This window comes from Sturnira hondurensis, unplaced genomic scaffold (genome assembly GCF_014824575.4).
Source record: "Sturnira hondurensis isolate 20B ecotype Veracruz unplaced genomic scaffold, ASM1482457v3 Scaffold0015509, whole genome shotgun sequence".
NCBI classification, from domain to species: Eukaryota; Metazoa; Chordata; class Mammalia; order Chiroptera; family Phyllostomidae; genus Sturnira; species Sturnira hondurensis.
Genome location: NW_028088140.1, coordinates 9,514,826 through 9,534,495, shown reverse-complemented (window position 1 = coordinate 9,534,495; position 19,670 = coordinate 9,514,826). Strand labels below are relative to the sequence as shown.

At 44.0% G+C, this 19,670-nt stretch overlaps 1 protein-coding gene, 1 long non-coding RNA gene and 1 pseudogene across 2 annotated transcripts; 2 read left to right on the top strand and 1 right to left on the bottom strand.

Annotated features, from left to right (window-relative positions):
• The first annotated feature begins 109 nt into the window (after positions 1-109).
• Positions 110-7,363, top strand: TULP3 (TUB like protein 3). Its single transcript, XM_037064727.1, has 5 exons — positions 110-216; positions 1,223-1,337; positions 3,889-3,987; positions 4,352-4,523; positions 4,996-7,363. The coding sequence occupies exons 2-5, from the start codon at positions 1,233-1,235 to the stop codon at positions 5,127-5,129; spliced, it is 510 nt and encodes a 169-aa protein (XP_036920622.1). The 5' UTR covers positions 110-216; positions 1,223-1,232; the 3' UTR covers positions 5,130-7,363.
• Positions 7,020-15,326, top strand: LOC118999962 (40S ribosomal protein S10-like; annotated as a pseudogene).
• Positions 15,327-17,102: 1,776 nt separating this feature from the next.
• LOC118999960 (uncharacterized) lies at positions 17,103-18,734 on the bottom strand. Its single transcript, XR_005069205.1, has 2 exons — positions 18,266-18,734; positions 17,103-17,562 (listed from the first exon to the last, which is right to left on the bottom strand). It is a non-coding gene; the product is annotated as an uncharacterized LOC118999960 (long non-coding RNA).
• Positions 18,735-19,670: the final 936 nt, after the last annotated feature.

The following is a 19,670-nucleotide window of genomic DNA, read 5'->3' as shown; positions in this document are numbered from 1 at the left end:
TTTGATACTAGATAGGCATTGCTAAACATTTACTGAATAAAGTAGACAAAATAAACCATAGTGATTCCCTGACTTCATTATTGACTGACTTTTTTCCCCCCAGATATTTCTTCTTGCAGGTAGAAAGCGAAAAAAGAGCAAAACATCCAATTACCTTATCTCTACTGATCCAACAGATTTATCTCGTGAAGGAGAAAGTTATATTGGCAAACTCAGGTGAGAGCATCCTTATATCACTGTCCTCTTCTTTCTTATACTTTTATTCCTGTTGTAAAAAATAATGTAAGTGGAATCACTTTAAAAATGAAGTCAGGGTCCTGGCCAGTATGGCTCCGTTGTTGGAGCATTGTCCCATGGACCGAAAAGTCGTGGATTGATTTCTCGTCAGGGCAGGTTTGATCCCTGCTCAGGGCGCATACGAGAAAGCAACCAATAGATGATTTCTCTCACATTGATGTCTCTCTCTCTTTACTGTTCCTTCTAAAAGCAATTAAAAAAAATTTGTTTGGGTGAGGATAAAAAAAGGAGGAGTTGGAGCTGCCATCCCAGAGCAATTGATTTGCATTGTCTTATGCCTCAAACCTTTGGAGTGTTAAAACTGGACAGAATAACCTTTGGACTGGGCCGGAAAATGTATTGTGCAAAGATGACAAGAAAGCAGATATTATGACTACAAGACTGATGACTGTAGGATTAAAAATTAAAACCATTATTTAGAATTAGTGTCACTATGTTAGCTTATCTGCACCAATTAGCAGTGCCTTACTTGTACTGATGTAATAGTTCCTTTTCCCTTTCTCATAAGGAACTCTTGCCGTTGTCTCCTAATCAGAATACTATCTGGGCTTCTGCCTCTGAGTCAGTGCTTTCTGAATAGCTATTCTTTTTTTGATCTCAAATAAATGCTTGTTGCCTCTCACTTTGGCCTTTTATTTTTAGGTTGACAGTGTAGTTGCAGGACAACCCATATCTTTTTTACAATGAGCATTTGTAAGTTATAATCTATTAATATTAATATTGTAATCTAAAAACAAAGAAGTTAAAAGAAAATGTAAGTCCTTTCTTTGTTTTAATGAGAGATGTTTGAAAAAGTGACAAGGAACACTTAGATATTTGGAAAACAGGCAGGTAGGCTTCCATTCTGTTACGTACCCCTCCTAGACTATGTTTGTGTAACAGAAAAAATATAGATCATTATTGTGACTCTTTCTTTTGATTCTAGATCCAACCTCATGGGGACCAAGTTTACAGTTTATGACCATGGTGTCAGCCCCACCAAGGCTCAAGGTCTGGTAGAAAAGGCCTATACCCGGCAGGAGCTGGCAGCCATCTGTTACGTAAGTGCTGTCCTGGGAAGTACCTCTTCCTTCACTTCCGGATTCCCTGCTGACATCTTATTGAACTTACCATCTTCCCTCCTGGGCTTGGTTCTATTTCTGTGATCCCCTTTTCTGTTGCTGGAATCATTTTCTCTATATGTTCGAGTTTTAAGTATTTATGAATTGCCAAGTTCATTTATTTTTTTTACCGTTTTAGAATGTCTTGCCTTATTTGCTCTTCTCTTTTCCTAATGCCATTGGATTAACATAGACTTTTATTACCTCTAAACCCACTGGCCAGAGGCTACAATAAATTACAAACTGATCTCTTTGCTTGTAGTGTTTTTCTGTTTGTTCTGTACTGCTGCCAGACAAATCTTCCTAAAACAGAATTCCAATCGATCTTGTTCTCCTGCTTCCTATCTTTTAGAATACCCCTTATGTACAGAACAAAATTGGGAATTCCCTTGCAGACAGTTCTGGCAGCACTCTCCCCGTCCTTTCCTATCATTCTGGCTACAGCAGCCCTCCCTCCTGTTATCCTTTGTTCTACCTTATGATCGTCCCTATCTTGAGAACCTTCCCAAGTTTCCCTCCTTGCCCTTTGCCATATCAGCCGACATCATCAGAGGAGTCTTTCCTGACCACTAGACATGGTTGACATTCTTCTGTATACATCCTGGTGGCACCCACTGCTTCCTCTCAGAGTTGTTAAGTAAAAAAAAGAAAGCAGGAAGGAATTAACCCAACTCAGCTGTTCCTTGATCTCAAAGCCTCAACATTTTCCCCCCAAAGTCTTAACATTTTAACTGCATGACTGTTGTTTGTGTGTGTGCATGTGGATATATATATATATATATATATATATGAACACACACACATGTCTGCATACAAGGGGGGACCCAAACACCCAGAATTTATTTACAAAAAATTGTGTATTCTAACGTGTTTGAACTTTAGTCCCCTTCAAAGTGCTCTCCATTTTGTGCAATACATCTATTGAAACCTTTATTTCACTGCTCAGAACATTTTTGGACTCACCACTTTTGATGCCTTTTAGTACTTCTGCTGTTTTTTGTTTCACCTCTTCCACATCGGCAAATGTTTCCTTTTGAGGACTTATTTTATCCAGGGAAACAAAAAAAAGTCACTTGGGACAAGAATGGGTGAATAGGGAGGGTAGGGCATGAGGATCATGTACTTTTGGGTCAAAAACTGCTGAACACTCAGCACAGTGTGGGTCAGTATGCTCATAAATCACCCATCACGAAATGGGCAAATGCTAGAAAGAGTCTTAAAAAAACTCACTGAAGCCCTGGCTGGTGTAGCGTGGGCCTGCGAACCAGATGATCACGGTTTGATTCCCAGTCAGGGCACATGCCTGGGTTGCAGGCTGGTTCCCGGCAGGGGATGCATGAGAGGCAACCACACACTGGTATTTTCTCCCTCTCTCCTTCCATTCCCCTCTAAAGATAAATGAATAAAATCTTAAAAAAAAAAAAAAAACTCACTGAGGCCAAATGCAGCATCTCACAACACCACCAGCTGGTACACTGATACGGATGGGTTCCTAGAACACTCACCTAATGGGGGAAGGGGAAAGCCTTAACTATAAGGAGCCTACCCTCAACAAGATAATTATGGGGTTTTTGGGTCTTTCCTCACATTTAATGTACTTATTTTATTCATATATAATCTGCCTGGCTTGACAGGCATTTGAGTTTTTTACCTCCTGATACAGGCCCCATTTAATTTACACTGTAATTTTCACTGTAGATCATACAGTGCTGTACCCTCTTTGGGTAATAAAGGTTGATTGATTCATTTCTGAGTTTTTAATTCTCACCCAAGGATATCTTTACTAATTTTAGATAGAGAGAAAGCCGGGGGCCGGGGGTGGTAAGGAAAGAAACATTAATCAGTTGCCTCCCGTAGGCACCCTGGCTGGGGATCAATCCTATAACCTCAGTATGTGCCCTGACCAGGGATCAAACCTGCAGCCTTTTGGTATATGGGATGATGCTCCAACCAACTGAGCTCCCTGGCCAGGGCTAGGAATAAATACTTATTGATGACAAGAACTGCACAGTTTGCTCATAGTTGTCTCAAAGTTCATTTAAGATTAAGGAGTAAGAGTAAATTTTCAAAACAATAAAATCTGTTTAAATTCAGGTGTTCCAATTAGGTTTAAAAAGAGAAATATGGATAATTACTTTCCTGGTCTTGATTCTCTGTCTCTCTTTAACTATAGTAATAATAAAATAGCTTTTAGGGCTCTTGACCTTGTCAACATTTTACATGTCCAAGTAAGTCTTGTGTCAAGAATATGGTCTTGGCCCTGGCCGGGTAGCTCATTTGGTTACAGTATTGTCCTCACATGTCAAGGTTAAGGGTGTGATCCCTGGTCAGGGCACTACAAGGATCAACTAATGAGTGCAAAAGTAAGTGGAATAACAAATCAATGTTTCTCTCTCTCCCCCTTGCTCTCTCTCTCTAACAGAAAAGAAAAAAAGAAGGCGGTCTTGTTTTCCTTTCTGTTTCCAAGTTGTCTTATTTACCTGTCTTCCAGGAAACAAATGTACTTGGATTTAAAGGTCCTAGGAAAATGTCTGTGATCATTCCAGGGATGAATATGAATCATGAACGGATCCCATTTTGGCCACGAAATGTAAGAACATATTGAATCAGTAAAGGACTCTAAAAGACAAGCATACAGTACAAAAAAGATCAACCCAAAACCCCAAACTGGAGTATCGCTCACAGTCATCTAATTTAGGAGATCCATCACTCCAGGACCTCAGGATAAGTACAATTACAGACTAGTTGCTAGAGTGCTTGATTTGCAACCAGTCTGCACAGACAAATGCTAAGCAATCTGTAAGAATAAAAAACCCCAGCTTAATGGATGACTTTTCTTTTACCCTTTCTGAAATGGAGAAAATATTCCCCTACTCTACTTTCTCCCTCACAGAGTTGAGAACGAATGGTTTCTAATGGTTCTCTTACAAAGCAGTGATTTTCCTTTCAAACAGGACCATGAGAGCTTGCTTTCAAAATGGCAAAACAAAACCATGGAGAACTTGATTGAGCTGCACAACAAGGCCCCAGTCTGGAATGACGACACTCAGTCCTATGTCCTGAACTTCCACGGCCGGGTCACTCAGGCTTCTGTGAAGAACTTTCAGATAGTGCACGAAAATGACCGTAAGCCACAGGAGGGCTGGGTTGGGCACAGGAGGAAGGGTGGCCTTACACAGTGGGGGGGATGAACATTTCCTGTCACTGATAGGAAGCTATATTCAGGAGAGAATTATCTCAGAAAGAAATGATTTCTTTGGAAAGACAAAACAACAGTTTTACAGTAAAACTTCTGAACCACTGTTTTGAGGGAGACTAAAGAACGTGAGGCTGTTTGAGAAGCAAATGCAAGTGATGCTCACTCAGTACAGGTTCCTTGGCAACTCTAGCTCATGAAACTTGTGCTGTGCCCAGGAAGCTGCTCTTAACTCATCTCTCTTCTTTCCCTTTCTTGTTGGTCAGGAGTAGTCTCTCATCTCTGTGATTGAGATCTGCTGATTACCCTATTTGGAGGATTTGGTTTTTTTTGTATGTTAACAGGCTTTTTCCCAGTACAACCACATTATCTTCTAATCTCATATTTTCTCTGTGTTTCCAGCTGACTATATAGTCATGCAGTTTGGACGTGTGGCAGACGACGTGTTCACCCTGGATTACAACTACCCACTGTGTGCACTCCAGGCCTTCGCCATTGGGCTTTCTAGCTTTGACAGCAAGCTAGCGTGTGAGTGAGACAGAAAGCACACACAGAGCTGGACTTTTTCACTACAGAGCTTTCAGGAGCAGGTAGTTGCCTACCTTGCTCTTGGCCCAGGACACGAAGAGAGACAATCTGCACTTTTTTGAATAATCCCTGAATGTATGTGTGTATATGTGTATATACATACATGTATGTGTTATGTGTACACATGCACACACACACACTCCACTTCTCTGGCTTTCACACATCAGGTCAAGGACTACAGTTTAACATACGTGGGAAATTATTAAAAGCAGAGGAAGGCTCTTATCCAGACACAATGATGGCCCTTGAGGTTATTGCCTTTTATAGATTCTGTGCCTCAAGAGTCAGATTTCCTTGGAAACTTGTAGCTAGAATCAGGTTCTAATAATTAAATACTTGGGTCTCTTTTTTGAGGTCCTTTTCAGAGAAGAACAGTTCCCTAAATTGACTTTAGTCTCTAGGTCTGCAAACTTTTTCTCCTAAAGGGCCAGATGGTCTTTCTCACAACTACTCAGTTCTGTCATTGTAGTGCAGAAGTAGCCATGGCCAGTTCATGCATGGGTGAGGGTGGCCTTCTTCCGGTGAAACTTTATTTATAAATCCAGACAGCAGCCAGATTTGGCCTGTGGGCCATAGTTTGCCAGCCTCTGGTTCAGGTGTATCTTTATACTCTCTGGACCTGGGCATTTCCAGAACGGGCTCCTATTATGCAATGGTATGAGTGGGAAATGGAGAAGTCCTACAGGTTGGATCCACAGAGGTGCTCAGCTGCATTCCCTGTTAACAAAGCACTACCTTGTTTTGGTGATGATGGTTTCTAGAGTATTGTTTATCATCAGAAGTGGAAAACTCCAAAGTCCATGATCATTTTGAGTCCACACAGGTGGCTTAATTCCCCTAACCTGACCGACACACCTATAGGAGAAGGTAATGCCAGCCACTTTACCTTCCCCAAGAAAAGAACTTGCGCTCACTAGGAAACAAATCTAGAATTGTATTGTCGTAACGACAGGGAGTGTAGTGTTTGTTTCTTAGAGCTAGCTTGTTGTCCCCATGGTGCTTGGAAGGTACTGATGTCAGTCCCCCTCTTCCCTCAGAGCAGATTGGCTGGTACCAAGTTCAGTCAAAGAGCCTATGGCCACATTTGTGATCGGTGATGTGAGAATTTTATATAATTGTCTTAATTTCAGTTCAGACTAAAAACTCCAGAGGTGACTTAGTCTACTTAAGACTGAGAGTAATTTGACAGATGCCTTCATTTTCAACCCAGGAGTGCCTCCCCAGCTATAGTAGTATGGAGCGATGGTGCAGAGGGACACACACACCTGTAGGCCATGTAAGAAGTAAGAGATCATTATGTGTCGAAACTTTCATTGTCGTTATCAAAAGCAGTGGCAGGAGAGGCTTGGTGACGACCAGCTAACTCCTGAACTCTGCAGACCTTGTTGGGCAGAACTTGGGGCCTTTCTTCTTGAAATAAATATCAGCTCCCTAAAGCCTGGTTCATTGGTACAGATGAAGCTCCTGTCTTCCTCATAGATCATGAGTTTTGGTAAGTCATTCAGATTATTAGCACCTCTGCTAACAATGTGACTCTGCTGCCAGCTCACCTGTCTCAGAGTGTACCTGAATCTTGAGAATCCAATAATTTTGTGAGTGCTGCATTCAGCAATGCTCAACATCCAAGCCTTTGTGCATTGAGCTGTTGGCCGGTGTGGGGCAAGAAATCAATGATCATGGTTGCATTTTGTTTCCTTTCTGTGGACTCTCTTTTTGCCTCTGCTTCCTGTTGTTCCATGCTCCACATCAAAGAGCACTGTGAAAGAAGGAAGTCTGTGAGATGAAAAGCCCTTTGGCTTCTCCCCACTTGAAAGTCCTATGTGATGTGATTTGTCATGATTGGTTTCCATCTCAGGCATGCTTCCCATCAAGTGCCTTCTTCATAGAAGTGCCCAAAGCCCTTCAGACCTCTGGTACCACCTTCCTCAAGTACTGTCAGATGAGCTGTCCTCCTTGAAAACAGAAAGCTGATCACTTATGTCTGGTTGCAGTCATTGGCAGCATCTGGAGAAGGGGAGCCTCCTGGGCTGACCAGCTCTAATCCTGCTTCTTTCTGCTTGCTCTGGCTCAGAGACATTTATTTTCTTGCTTCATGTACTTGCTGCTTGAATGTGCAGGTGATTGCTTTTATGTAAATCATATTTATACCTTTTGTATGCCACAAAAATAAATACTTTATATAAAAATGGAAGTGTTGCCATTGTTCTTTTCAAAGTCCCATTTCTTTTTTTTTTAAAGATATTATTTATTTACTTTTAGAGAGAGGGGAGAGATGGAAGAAAGAAAAACATCAGTGTGAGAGAGAAACATAGATTGGTTGCCTCTTGCACACCCCCAAATGGGGACCTGGCCTGCAACCTAGGTACTCTAGCTGGGAATCAAACCAGCAACCCTTTGGTTCACAGGCCAGCTCAATCCACTGAGCCACAGGAGCCAGGGCACAAAGCCCCATTTCTTACATAGTTCCCCCTGTCACCACTTGGCAACAGTGAACTAATCCTCAAGGAAGCATCACCATTTACTCATCCCAGGGTCATGCGGGACCCTGCAGACTGAGAAGTTTGCATTCCAGAGACTGTAGCCTCATCATACACATGTCACCAAGAGTTCCTGCACAGATAACGGAGCTGAGAACCAGGCCTAGAGGGGGTCACAGAAGGGTAGGTTTTATCTCATTCTGGACACCTGCACTGATCCTCCTCCTGGATCATCTTTGTTGTACTGCTTACTCATTCAGCAGCAAAACAAATATCTAATAGTGAAATAGACTGCATCTCTTTCCATTAAGTGTTCACATTTTAAAGCTACCTTATGTGGACAAGTTCAGAGAAGTATGTTCACAAGTCTTGACCAGACTGCTGCCCTCATCAGTGTCATAGTGATGAGTCCCAGGAAAGCAGCAGGAAGAGCCTAAAAATCAGGATGAGAGCTAGAGTCAAAGTTTAATTCGTTTTTTTTTAAAGATTTTATTTATCTTTAGAGGGGAAGGGAAGGAGAAGAGGGAGAGAAATATCAATGTATGGTTGCCTCTGGTGTGTCCCCCGCCGGGAACTGGCCTGCAACCCAGGCATGTGCCCTGACTGGGAATTGAACCTCGATCATGTGGTTTGCAGGCCCGCGCTCAATCCACTGAGCTACACCAGCCAGGGTAATTCTTATAGCTTTTCACATGATTCTTTTTGGCTAAGGTGCATGTGTGGCCAAACAGGTTATTTATGACCAGTTTTATATACTTTTCAGTGACCAGGAACAATATCAGTGATTATTGACATGCAAGCTATCAGCAAGTGTTAATTTAAAAATCTAAAACAGACCTGCAAAAGGCTCTTCTTGATTATAAGTTTAGTAGATCATAAAAGAAACAAACTAGCATCAGTTCACTTCCTTTAGATAGCATGATGGGTGCAGAAATAAAGCAGTGGGTCAACAGGGAAAATCCCTGGGTTCTGGCCCTTTTTCTGCTAGTGATTTGTCATATGCCTCTTTCCTCATCTGTTGATTGATTTTCAATTATACAACCCTCTTTAATTTTTGAATTACATGATCTCCCCACTCATGCTGGCAACAATCTGGAATTCCCATAAATGTTTTGAACTGAGCTCTCTGGCTACCTTTTGGACAGATAGGAGTTGTTTGTGGCTGAAGATAGTGCTGGGAGGACAACATACAGACCTCGGGAAAAAACCCTAGGGACCTGAGCTAAGGAACTAGAGGGGACATTCTGGAGTGGCAGAGTGCACAGACTAGGAGAACTAGAATCTCACACTGAGGAAGCACCAACCTTAAAGCTGCATTCCCCCAATCACTAGGGACATCTTGCTTTGCGGAGAAAATCCGGTGTTGCCTGCTGCCCTTCTGAGCCTCCAGCTCCCCCTCTAGATAGAAGGGCTCCTGCCTGTGTCCTCAGGCCATATGTCTGAGATCTGCTTCATATCAAAGAGCACTGTGAAAGAGTTCCTCACTTGGACCCCAGCTAGGGGCTTGCCAAGGACTGACCAGATTCTGTCCCACCCCTCAGACATGTGTTGTTGACCAACTGAATGTTATTTTGCTTCCTCTACCCACTAGGTCTCCTAGTTATAGTCAGTGTATATTCTTTAAAAGTCTTACGGTCTTCTTTATCAACCAACACATAACTCCTCTCATTCACAAAAACCTAAGGATGCCATAGTGAATGCAGGATTTGTCTTCAGTGCTGTCAGAACTTTTGGCAACCCCTAGTTATGCCACAGATGGTTTCCTGGCACCACCTACTGACCAGTGATGCACATTACAAACTTTAAAATGAATAGCACAGGGTGTGCAGGGTGGAGGGGAATGAAGGGGAGAATAGAACAACTGTAATGGTATAATCAATAAAATATATTTTAAAAAATGAATAGCACAGATTGCAACGACATCCAGATGAGGGAGTCACAAAGGGCTCAGGGTGATTTCAACAACTGGACCTTGTAATCTACCCAGGAAAGGTGTGCTATGGCATGACTCTTCTGAAGGACTGAGGACAGTAGTATTTCTGGAGCTTAGAAACCAATTGAGATAGTCCAGGTAAAATGCCTGGGGTCTGGCATAGTAAACATTTAGTATAGGACAGTGGCAAATATCATATTCATGCACATTCTTTTAAAATAAAACAATGAAGCCTGAGGTGGTGTAGCTAAATGGATTGAGTGCCAGCCTCTGAAACAAAAGGTCACTGGTTCAATTCGCAGTTGGAGAATATGCCTGGGTGGCAGGGCCAGGTCCCCAGTTGGGGGTATGCAAGGGGCAACCAATTAATGTATCTCTCGCACATCATATCTATGTTTCTCTCTCTCCCTCCCTTCCCCTCTCTCTCAAAATAAATGAAAATCTCTTTTTATAAAAAACATTAAAAAATAAAACAATGCATCCCAGTTGACTTTTTAAGCTATGTAGTTATACAAACTAGTTGTTGAATGCTTCTAAAGCAATTTTAAGGATATTGTAAAAATTTTTATTGATTGATTTTAGAGAGGAAGGGAGAGAAACATCAATTTGTTGTTCCACTTATTTATGTATTCATTGGTTGATTCTTGTATGTGCCCTGACTGGGGATTGAACCTGCAACCTTGATGTATTGGGATGTCGCTCTAACCAACTGAGCTACCCAGCCAGGGCCATATAAAGCAGTTTTGGATGGTTTTCCAGGGACTGTTTTGAAAAGAAAGAAAAAATAGCATTGTTTTTCTGGGTAACCAAACATCTATGCTCAATTCTCATCCCAGTCCTACCTTACATTCCTTATTTTGTACCCATCTCTCTATTTCTACTTGAAGGAACAGCCCAGGCCAAAAATAGTCTTGATATTATGTTAATGGAAGTTTTTAAAATATGAAGTGGGCATCCCTGATTTGTTCTGGCTCTGCCTAGTCTTTTGGTCCATCAGGCCCGAGCAAGCTTCTTTTCGCGTTGATTCTAGCCTGGCTGTGGTCTGGGAGTGACAGTGGGAATGCTCCAGGTAGGTTCCCACCTTTTGTTACACATTTTGGCTTAATGTAGTGGTTCTCAAGTTTCAGGATTATTTTAACTATCTACCCAGATTCTGTCGCTTACGATTTTCAAGGATTCTGAGAGGAAAAATCCAGTAGTTTCCTCTCTTCTGTAGCCTGGGGGCAGGAAGGTTAGGAAGGAAGAATGGTCAGAGAGGAAAGGAGGGGTACACTCAGACAAGGGCCAGGAATTAGATCAATATTTAGAAGTGGGGTCCAAATGGAACTTTTAGAGTACTAAGGCACGTTCAGGACAAACTACATCAGTGTAAGATAAAAATATGACCTTTAAGCCCTGACCAGTGTTGGCTCAGTTGGCTGGGCATTGTCCCACACAGTGAAAGGTCTCCAGTTTGATTCTCCGTCAGGGCACACATCTGGGTTTCTGGTTTGGCCCCTGGGTGCTTATGAGAGGCAACTGATGCATATTTTCTCACATTAATGTTTCTCTCCCTCTTTTTCTCTGTCCCTTCCCCTCTCTCTAAAAATAAATAAAATAAAATCTTAAAAAAACACATATGACCTTAAGCCCTGGCCAGGTAGTTCAGTTGGTAAAAGCAGCATCCCATACACCAACAAGGTTGGGGGTTTGATTCCCAGTCAGGGCACATGCCTAGATTTCAGGCAGCCAGTCGATGTTCTCTCTCTCTACTCCCTCCTGTCTCTCTAAAATCAATAAATGTATACTTGGGTGAGGATTGAAAAAACAAGGACCTTAAAAATATCTTGATTTTGCCTTTGGTAGTCTTATACATTGGTATATAGGTACAAATTTTAAACAGTAACAATTTTATATGGTTTTTAAAAAAGTTTAAAGACTGTATATAATTAAAACCTCCTTCCACATGTGTCCTTATTTCCCTTGCCCTGTCATACTCTTACATACAGTTAACCATGTTTAATTTCTTTCCAGTTTCTTTATGCAAAAAATAAATGTATTTGTCATTTCCCACCCTTTGTGCACAAACAGTAGCATATGATACTCTCAGTTCAGTAGCTTGTTTTTCTCAGTTGATATATCCTGGAGATATTCCCATGTCCATAAATATAGCCCTTGCTCGTACTTGTCTGTGCTCCACATTATTTCATTGTGGGAGGTACCACAGTGCTTTTAACTGGTCTCCTATACAGAGACGATTTGCACATTAAGATATTTTAGCACCAGGTTTGAGTATATTCAGTGTTCCAGGGATCCATTATTTACTTTAATCTTTTTCACTCTTCATGCTCATTAACTCTTATGTTACACCTTTACACTTGATGTCTGCCACAGTCTGGATTCTTTTCTTGGTTCTGCAAGTGTTACCTGCCTGCTCAACATCTTTTGGATGCTACTCGGCTGTGTCGTCCAACGCCATAGCCATTAGTCATGTGTAGCTATTTAAATGAAGTAAAACACAGTTCAGTTCTTCAGTCATATTATTTGCAAGTTAGGCACATGTGGCTAGTGACTACCATGTTGGACAGGCAGATGAAAAACGTTTGTTATTTTAGAAAGTTCTCTTGGGAGCACTGGTCCATGGAAACCTCATCGTTAGGTTTTCAGATCTTAACTGTCTTCTCAACAATTCTCCCATCTGGAAGTTGTTACTTGTCTAGTTCCCTCATCAGCCTGTTAGCGTGAGAGGCAGGGATTGTGGCGTTGCTCTGTTTATCCATACTGCCTACCTAAGCACAGTGCCAAGGACATCATACATGTTCAGTGGGTATGGAATGAAAAACAGTGACAAGGAACCCAAGGCTCATAATATAAGTGTACCCAAGGTCATAATTAGTATGTGGCCAAGCTGTTATTAGACCTGAGATTGTTTAATTCCCCAGTAAGGTCACAGGACATGACTCTGTTCACTTTCATTTTTAAAATATTGTATCAGAGTTACTGAAAATGAGTATTTAACTGAATAAGCCTGGAGGAAGCCTTTTCTTCCTTTTGATTTTGTAAAGAAAGATCCTAGATACCTGATCCAAAAGATACTCTGGGAACCTCAGAGAAACTCTGAGGTTATATGGAGAAGGTTTCAACCACTGGGCTCTGGAAAGCAATCCTTTTGTTTCAGTGTGGAAATACACTGTATTAGTTTGCTAGAGCTGCTACAACAAAATACCACACATTGGGTGGCTTTAACAAAAATTTAGTTCTCATGTTCTGGAGGCTAGAAGTCCAAAATGAAGGTGTTGGCAAGTTTGGTTTCATTCTGAAGCCTCTCTCCTGGGCTTACCGACGGCCCTCTTCTCCTTGTGTCTTCACATGGTCTGCCCTCTGAGTCCTCTGGGAGTTGTCTGGGTCTTAATTTCCTCTTCTGAAAAGGACGTCAGTCAGACTGAATTAGGACGTGAAAGATCTGATTTTAACTTACCTCTCTAAAGACATTATCTCCAAATCTAGTCACATTGTCCAGCATTCCAACATACTGGGCATAGCTCTTCAGTCTGAATTTGGGAGGGGGACACAGATAAGTCCTTTAGTGTCTTTCACACGTTTTTAGGGTTTTATTTATTTATTTATTTCACTCTGTTTTTAGTGATACTATATTACAGATGTCCCCATTCCCCTCCCCTCTTTGCCCCCCTCCACCCAGCTCCTGTCCCCACTTCCCTGAGGCCATCACCACAGCATTGTCTGTGTCTGTGAGTCATGCATGTATGATCTTTGGCTCAACCCTTCACCTTTCATCCAGTCTCCTCTCCCCTGACAGCTGTCGGTCTGTTCCATGTGTCCATGCCTCCGTTTCTATTTTGTTTGTCAGTTTATTTTGTTCACTAGATTCCACATGAGGTCATATAGTATGTCTTTCTCTGACTGGCTTATTTCACTTAGCATAATAATCCCCAGGTCTATCCATGCTGTTGCAAAAGGTAAGATTTTCTTTTTTCTTTTTTACTGCCATCTAGAATTTCATTGTGTAAATGTACCACAACTTTTTATCCACTCTACTGTTGAGCACTTGAGCTATTTCCAGATCTTGGCTGTTATAAATAACATTGCTATGAACTTAGTGGTACATATATCCTTCCAATTGGTGTTTGGGATTTTTAGGATATATTCCCAGAAGTGGGTCAAAGGCAGTTTCATTTTTAATTTTATGAGGAAATTCCATACTGGTTTCCACAGTGGCTGCACCAATCTGCATTCCCACCAACAGTGCACCAGGATTCACTTTTCTCCACATCCTCTCCAACACTTGTTTGTTGATTTATTGATGGTAGTCACTTTGGTAGGTGTAAAGTGATACCTCATTGTGGTTTTAATTTGCATCTCACATTTTTCTTTGATGAAGAGATAACAACTAATATTGTGCTTATCAAATTACAGACTGCCTTTACTCTATAGAGGGGGAAAAAAGACTCCAAACTTTGATAAAAATCTGTCCTTTAAAAAAATTCAGTTCAGCTATGATGGAGTGAAGATCCTTCTTAAGGAAGAAAACACCTGGAAATACTGTGTGGGGAGATTAAACAAGGAAAGGCGGCGGAACACTGACTGCAGCAGCTGGCACGTGCTTTTGCAGGGGGGGCGGGGCATGCCTGGGAATATCTCAAAAGCAGTAGATTTGCCTTTTCCCTGAAGACTAGGAAACAATTTTTCCTTGACTCTGTCCTTGTCAACTTTTTCTTAGGCTATTAAGTTGTAGGGCTTTTTTTTTTATCACCATGTGGAAAAGTTACAGAAAGGTTAGACATATGTCCTCTTTTGCCCTCTCATTAAGAAACAAGGACAAATTTGTTACAGAAAATTGAGAATAAAAATGAGAGAAATAAATCCTTTATCTTCAAGCTGTCAGAGAGAAGTATTCTAAAATATTTTTCACCCGGGCTGGTGTGGGTCAGTGGGTTGAGCGCCAGCCTGTGAACCAAAAGGTCACTGCTTTGACTGTAGTCAGGGCACATGCCTGGGTTACAAGCCAGGTCCCCTGTTGGGGGCGTGTGAGAGGCAACTGATCCGATCGATGTCTCTCTCTCCTCCTTCCCTTCTCCTCTCTCTAAATGAATAAATAAAACCTTTAAAAATGTTTTCAACTTATTTTTCAAAAACAGATCATCCTATATATGCTGTTTTTAAAATTCACTTTCCCCCCTTTCCAGCTCTGGCCCCAGATGCAGCAGCCGCAGTGATGTTGATGCCCAAGAACCAGATTGCCATTTATGAACTTTTTAAGGAGGGAGTGGTGGTGGCTAAGAAGGATGTGCACATAGCTAAATACCCTGAGCTGGCAGACAAGAATGTGCCTATCTTCACGTTATGAAGGCCATGCAGTCTCTCAAATCACGAGGCTACATGATGGAACAGTTTACCTAGAGGCATTTCTACTGGTACCTTACTAACAAGGGCATCCAGTATCTCCGTGTTTACCTCTCCTTGCCCCCTAAGATTGTGCGCTGCAGCTGCCCTGAGATTGGCAGGCCAAAGCCGACATGTCTGGAGAACAAGTGACCTGCAAGACTCACACAAGGGAAAGCTGGCAGAGACATTTACAGATGGAGTGCTGTGCCCCCTGGTGTGGACACTAAAGCCCAGGCCAGGGCTGCGCCAACAACCAAATTCCAGTTTAGAGGTGTATTTGGTCATGGACCTGATCAACCACCTCAGTAAAGTTGGAGGGGTTATTTTGTGTTGCATAAACTTGTGGTCAGAAAGTTAAAATAATAACAATAATCAAATAAAATCCACTGTTCCACTTATTATAGCCTGAATGTTTGGTTTATTAAAAAACATCTTGTTATTGACAGCTGTAAAGAATTTCATGACACAGATGTGGTTGCCCTTGATTACTACAGTACCATATACTGGATAATTTGTTTAACTGTGACCATAGAGGTTGGAAAAACAAAATTTACTAAAGGAATGGAAATTATACCAAACAACATGATAAAAGTAAGATGACTTTGGACTTTGATTTTGTAGTACAGACAACACAGGTACCCTCCCCACATCAAGACGGGCCCGGACCACACCCCCTCTTTCTGCACCACTCATACGCAAGCCTGAGTGACTGTCCATCTGCAGGACCAGGTAGAGCAGCCTGGATTGCTAGGAAGTGAGAGGAGCTGTGCATTATATGGCATAGTTTGAAGGGAGCTATATGCATCTCTTGTAGCTGGATCCAGACAGATGAAACATTTCTACCAACAGTCATTCTTGAGGGTCAATGAATGGGAGTTCTGTCCCTTAAATACCCCTGGAAAGGGCAGGACATGTGTGGAAAATCAGTCTTTACCCAGAGGGACTTCAACAGCTTGGGAACATGACATTTCTGAAGAGCTCTCTAGAAACCAGTGAGGGCATGGACCAGGAGGCTTATTTAAGACCTGAGGTCATCACTGCAGCTGGGATCATTTATGGTCTTGGGTAGTTAATATTTGAAAGGAATAAGCCAGTCTGTTCTCCAAATTTCCTCTCAGTAGTCCGTACTGAAGTGACACTGAAAGCTCGTTCTGTCCACACCGTGGACTCTGTCTTGCCTTCCTCTCAATCCTCGGACCCTGGCTAGGCCCACCTACCAACGAAACCTGTTCCTCCCTTCATTTGAATTATCTCAGTTAATGTTACCACCATTTGTTCAGTTATCAAATTTAGTGATTTTTGTTTCCTTTCTCACCCTCCTAGTCAGTAGTTCTTACTGATTTTGCCTCTGGATTATTCCCTAAACCCCTTCCCACATCTTCAACATCAGGACCACTGCCTGAGGCGGTGATTATAAGGCATGTGATTTTCCAATCCAGCCCTGGAAGGGTCTATCTGATGTTGGTGCTGATTATGTCACACCTGTGACATAGGTACCCACACTCTTCAGTATGGGATGTGGTGATCGTCATAACCTGGCACCCACTAATTGTAATCTATTCTCCCCAGCTCCTATTCTCTAGCCACATCAGTTTACAAGACTTCTCCTTACCACCCCTTCTGTACCATACCAAGGGGGTATTCCAGTCAAAATTTGGCAAACTCTCATTTATTTGTCAAGAGCTAGATTATATGTCCCCCTTGTAACTTGAATTTCATTGTTCCTTATTTTGGTATAATCATTTCCTCTTCCCACCTATATTGTAAACTTCTTGAGAGTAGGGCAGGGACCTACCCCTGCATTTAGCATCGTGCTCAGTAAAAAGATATTCGACAAATGATTATTATATTCAAGGGCTAGTGCCTATATACTCTCCTGTATTGCGATCTGTTCATGTGTATGAGGTGTGACCAGGTCTGGTGTGACTCATCATTTAACAAGCACACCAGAATTTGTATATGCAAACACGAGCTGCTGCCTTCAAAGTCTTCTCCTTCTGAGGTTGGATACTTCTGACAGGGATGCTGTTATTGCTCCAAACATCTTTGGAATACTCTCAGAAACAACTTTGGCATTCACATCACTTTCTTCCCAATATCCTGTGGTAGCATTCTTCATTTTTTCAATATTTTTAATGCGTTTATCCCAGATACCAAGATGGTGCTGGGTGAAAGATAAGATAAATTAGGTATTTACTCAGTCTTCAAGGAAGTTTCTGATTGGTGAGGGAGATAAGACCTGGACAACTATTACAATTCAAGGTTAAGTGACAATAGTCCATAGAGGTTGTATTTGATTTTTGGAAAAAGCCAAAGTCCTTTGCTTGCAACCTCCCAACAAGGTGGATGACAGAGGTATGTGATAACACTCTGCTTTAAGCCAGTATGTTCTGAAGACTTCCAAATGGGAGCCCAGTGCTTTTCCAGGATCTCTCTCCCCTTAAGATACTAAATTCTCCTGCAGTGTTTGTTTAAAACCGATACCCCACTTTATGGCAATGCTCTTCCGTGTATAGTCTTCCCAGCTAAATGATGAGTCTTTGAGGGCAAGTGCTGAGGTCCTATCCTTCATTATGGTTTTCACACCACCTGGTGGACATATACCTGTTGGATACTCATTGAGTTACTACATTCCCCCGTGAGTACTCTGTATCGACGGCTCTGCAGATTAGCAAGCGACATAAGAAAAAGGCTGGGAACTACTGCTGGGAGGGGACAAGTGGGGGCACTGGAAGAGGATCTGGGACTAGAGCCCGCAGTTCCTGCTTCCTGATTCCCTGGAGTGAAGGCCCCGTGGTGTGAGCCGCCGAGAGGCACCCGCCCCTCCCCAGCCTTTTGCGGACTTGAGCGCAGGGACGTCAGTCGCATCCCGGGCGCAGAGGGTGCCGAAATGCGAAGCCGGGGCCGGGTCCAAAGACAAGACACCCCCGCCCTCGCTAAGGGGAAGGCTTTTAGCTCCTAGGAAACAGAGTAAGAGACTCCGCCCGATGGGGCAGGAACCCGGAGCTTGGAGCGAAGAGTCCGACCGAGAAATCAAAGGGAAAGTTTGTGTGCAAGCAACCGCAGAGGCCGGATCCCGCAGCTGAGATCAAAGTTGGGGGTCAGCACCGCGCAGCGCCACGCAGCTCCGCGCCCCGCCGCCCCTCCCCCGCCCGGCTCCCTCCCGCGCTGGCCCCGCCCCGCCTGGCATCCCCCTCCCCCGTCGGCCCACTTCCCAGTCTCCACCCCGAGGGGCCGGTGGCGGGGCTGCCACTCCCTCCGGCTCCCTCCCTCAGCTGCGCGCATCTCATACCAGCCCTCATTCCGCACATTCCAGGCTCCCTCCTTTCAAACTCTTGGCCGGTGGCGGGAGGGTCCGCAGCTCCGGCTCCAGCGCCAGCCGCCTGGTTCTCCAGGTGAGTGCCCGGCTCGCCGCACGCCCCAGCCGCGTGCTCCACTCGTTCCTTTCTTTCGCCTCACCCCTTCCCGCCCTGGTCCTCGCGGGCTCCGGCCGCGCTCCGAGCTCCGTCTCCCTCTTATACCCTGCGCCCTCCGCGGCTGCCCGACCCCTCTTCTGTTCCCCCCGCCCCCCGCGCCGGCCAGCTTCTCCGGCTCCCTTCCTCTGGCCGTTGACTCACCGCTCCAGGAATAGGGATCTCCCGTGTTTTCCCGGCAGTCCCGTTCTGGGAAAACTCCTCCCTCCGCGCGCCGCTCCGCGAGTCGGACAGGGTGGCAGCGAACTCGGCGCGCTGTGTCGGCTGGGTTCCCTGCTCCGCCTTCCTCCCCGCCCCGCGGGGTCGTCCTCCGAGCTGGATCCCGGTTTCCGCGCGCTGACCCCCGGCGTCCCTGCAGAATCTGCTTTGAGCGCCCGGGAACTCAGCGGAGTTGCCGCTTCGAGAGTTGGCGCGCCGAACAGAGAGCCCTAGAACTAGCTTAGCGCAGCCGCTGCACCTGGTACCGGTAAGGCTGCGGCCCCGGGAGGTGCGGGTAGGTGTTAGGTCTTCGCCAGCGGGCAGGCACTGGTGTTCGGGGGGTGGGGGGCGGAGGGCGCGTGAGGAGCTCTGAACCGGATGGACTAGGAAGAGAGCTGGGCACGTGGAGGCTTTGCGGACCGCAGGGTCAGGTGGGATACGAGGCGCGTGGGGAAAAGGGAGTCTGGAGAGCTGAAAGGGCCAGAGACAGAATTGGGAACCCGGGTGATGGAAGAGACCTAACATCCATACCTCTTTATCCTGTTTGGCTCTTCTGAGGCGTGCAAGATAGCCTTGGAGGTAGGTGTGTTAGTTGTTTTAAGTGCTAAGGCTTTGCTAGAACGGAGGGGGACCCTTACCAAGGTCCTTGCTCTCCAGGGCTGAGAAGTCAGATGTTTCCATGATGGGATTTGTGGATCTAGGGAGTGGAACTCCCAAGACCTCAAAGCAGACATTTCCCGAGAACACGCCCTATGTGCGCAGGTGTGTAGAGAGAGTTCTGGTCAGACCTAGTGGATATCTGATGAACTCACTGTGAAGTAGTCTGACTGTCTTCTCCTTAGTTTTGGGTTTATGTGAGGGTGGTATCTGTTCACATATGACTCACCTTGGCTTCCAGTAGGTGTTATTTGTTTGAGTATATTTCCACTTGAGAAGAGTGCTGTCTGCCTGAGTATTTGTGCATCTTTAAGTGTGTATTTTTCTGTGAGGATGTTGGTTAGGGGCATGACTGTGCTTCCTCTCTGC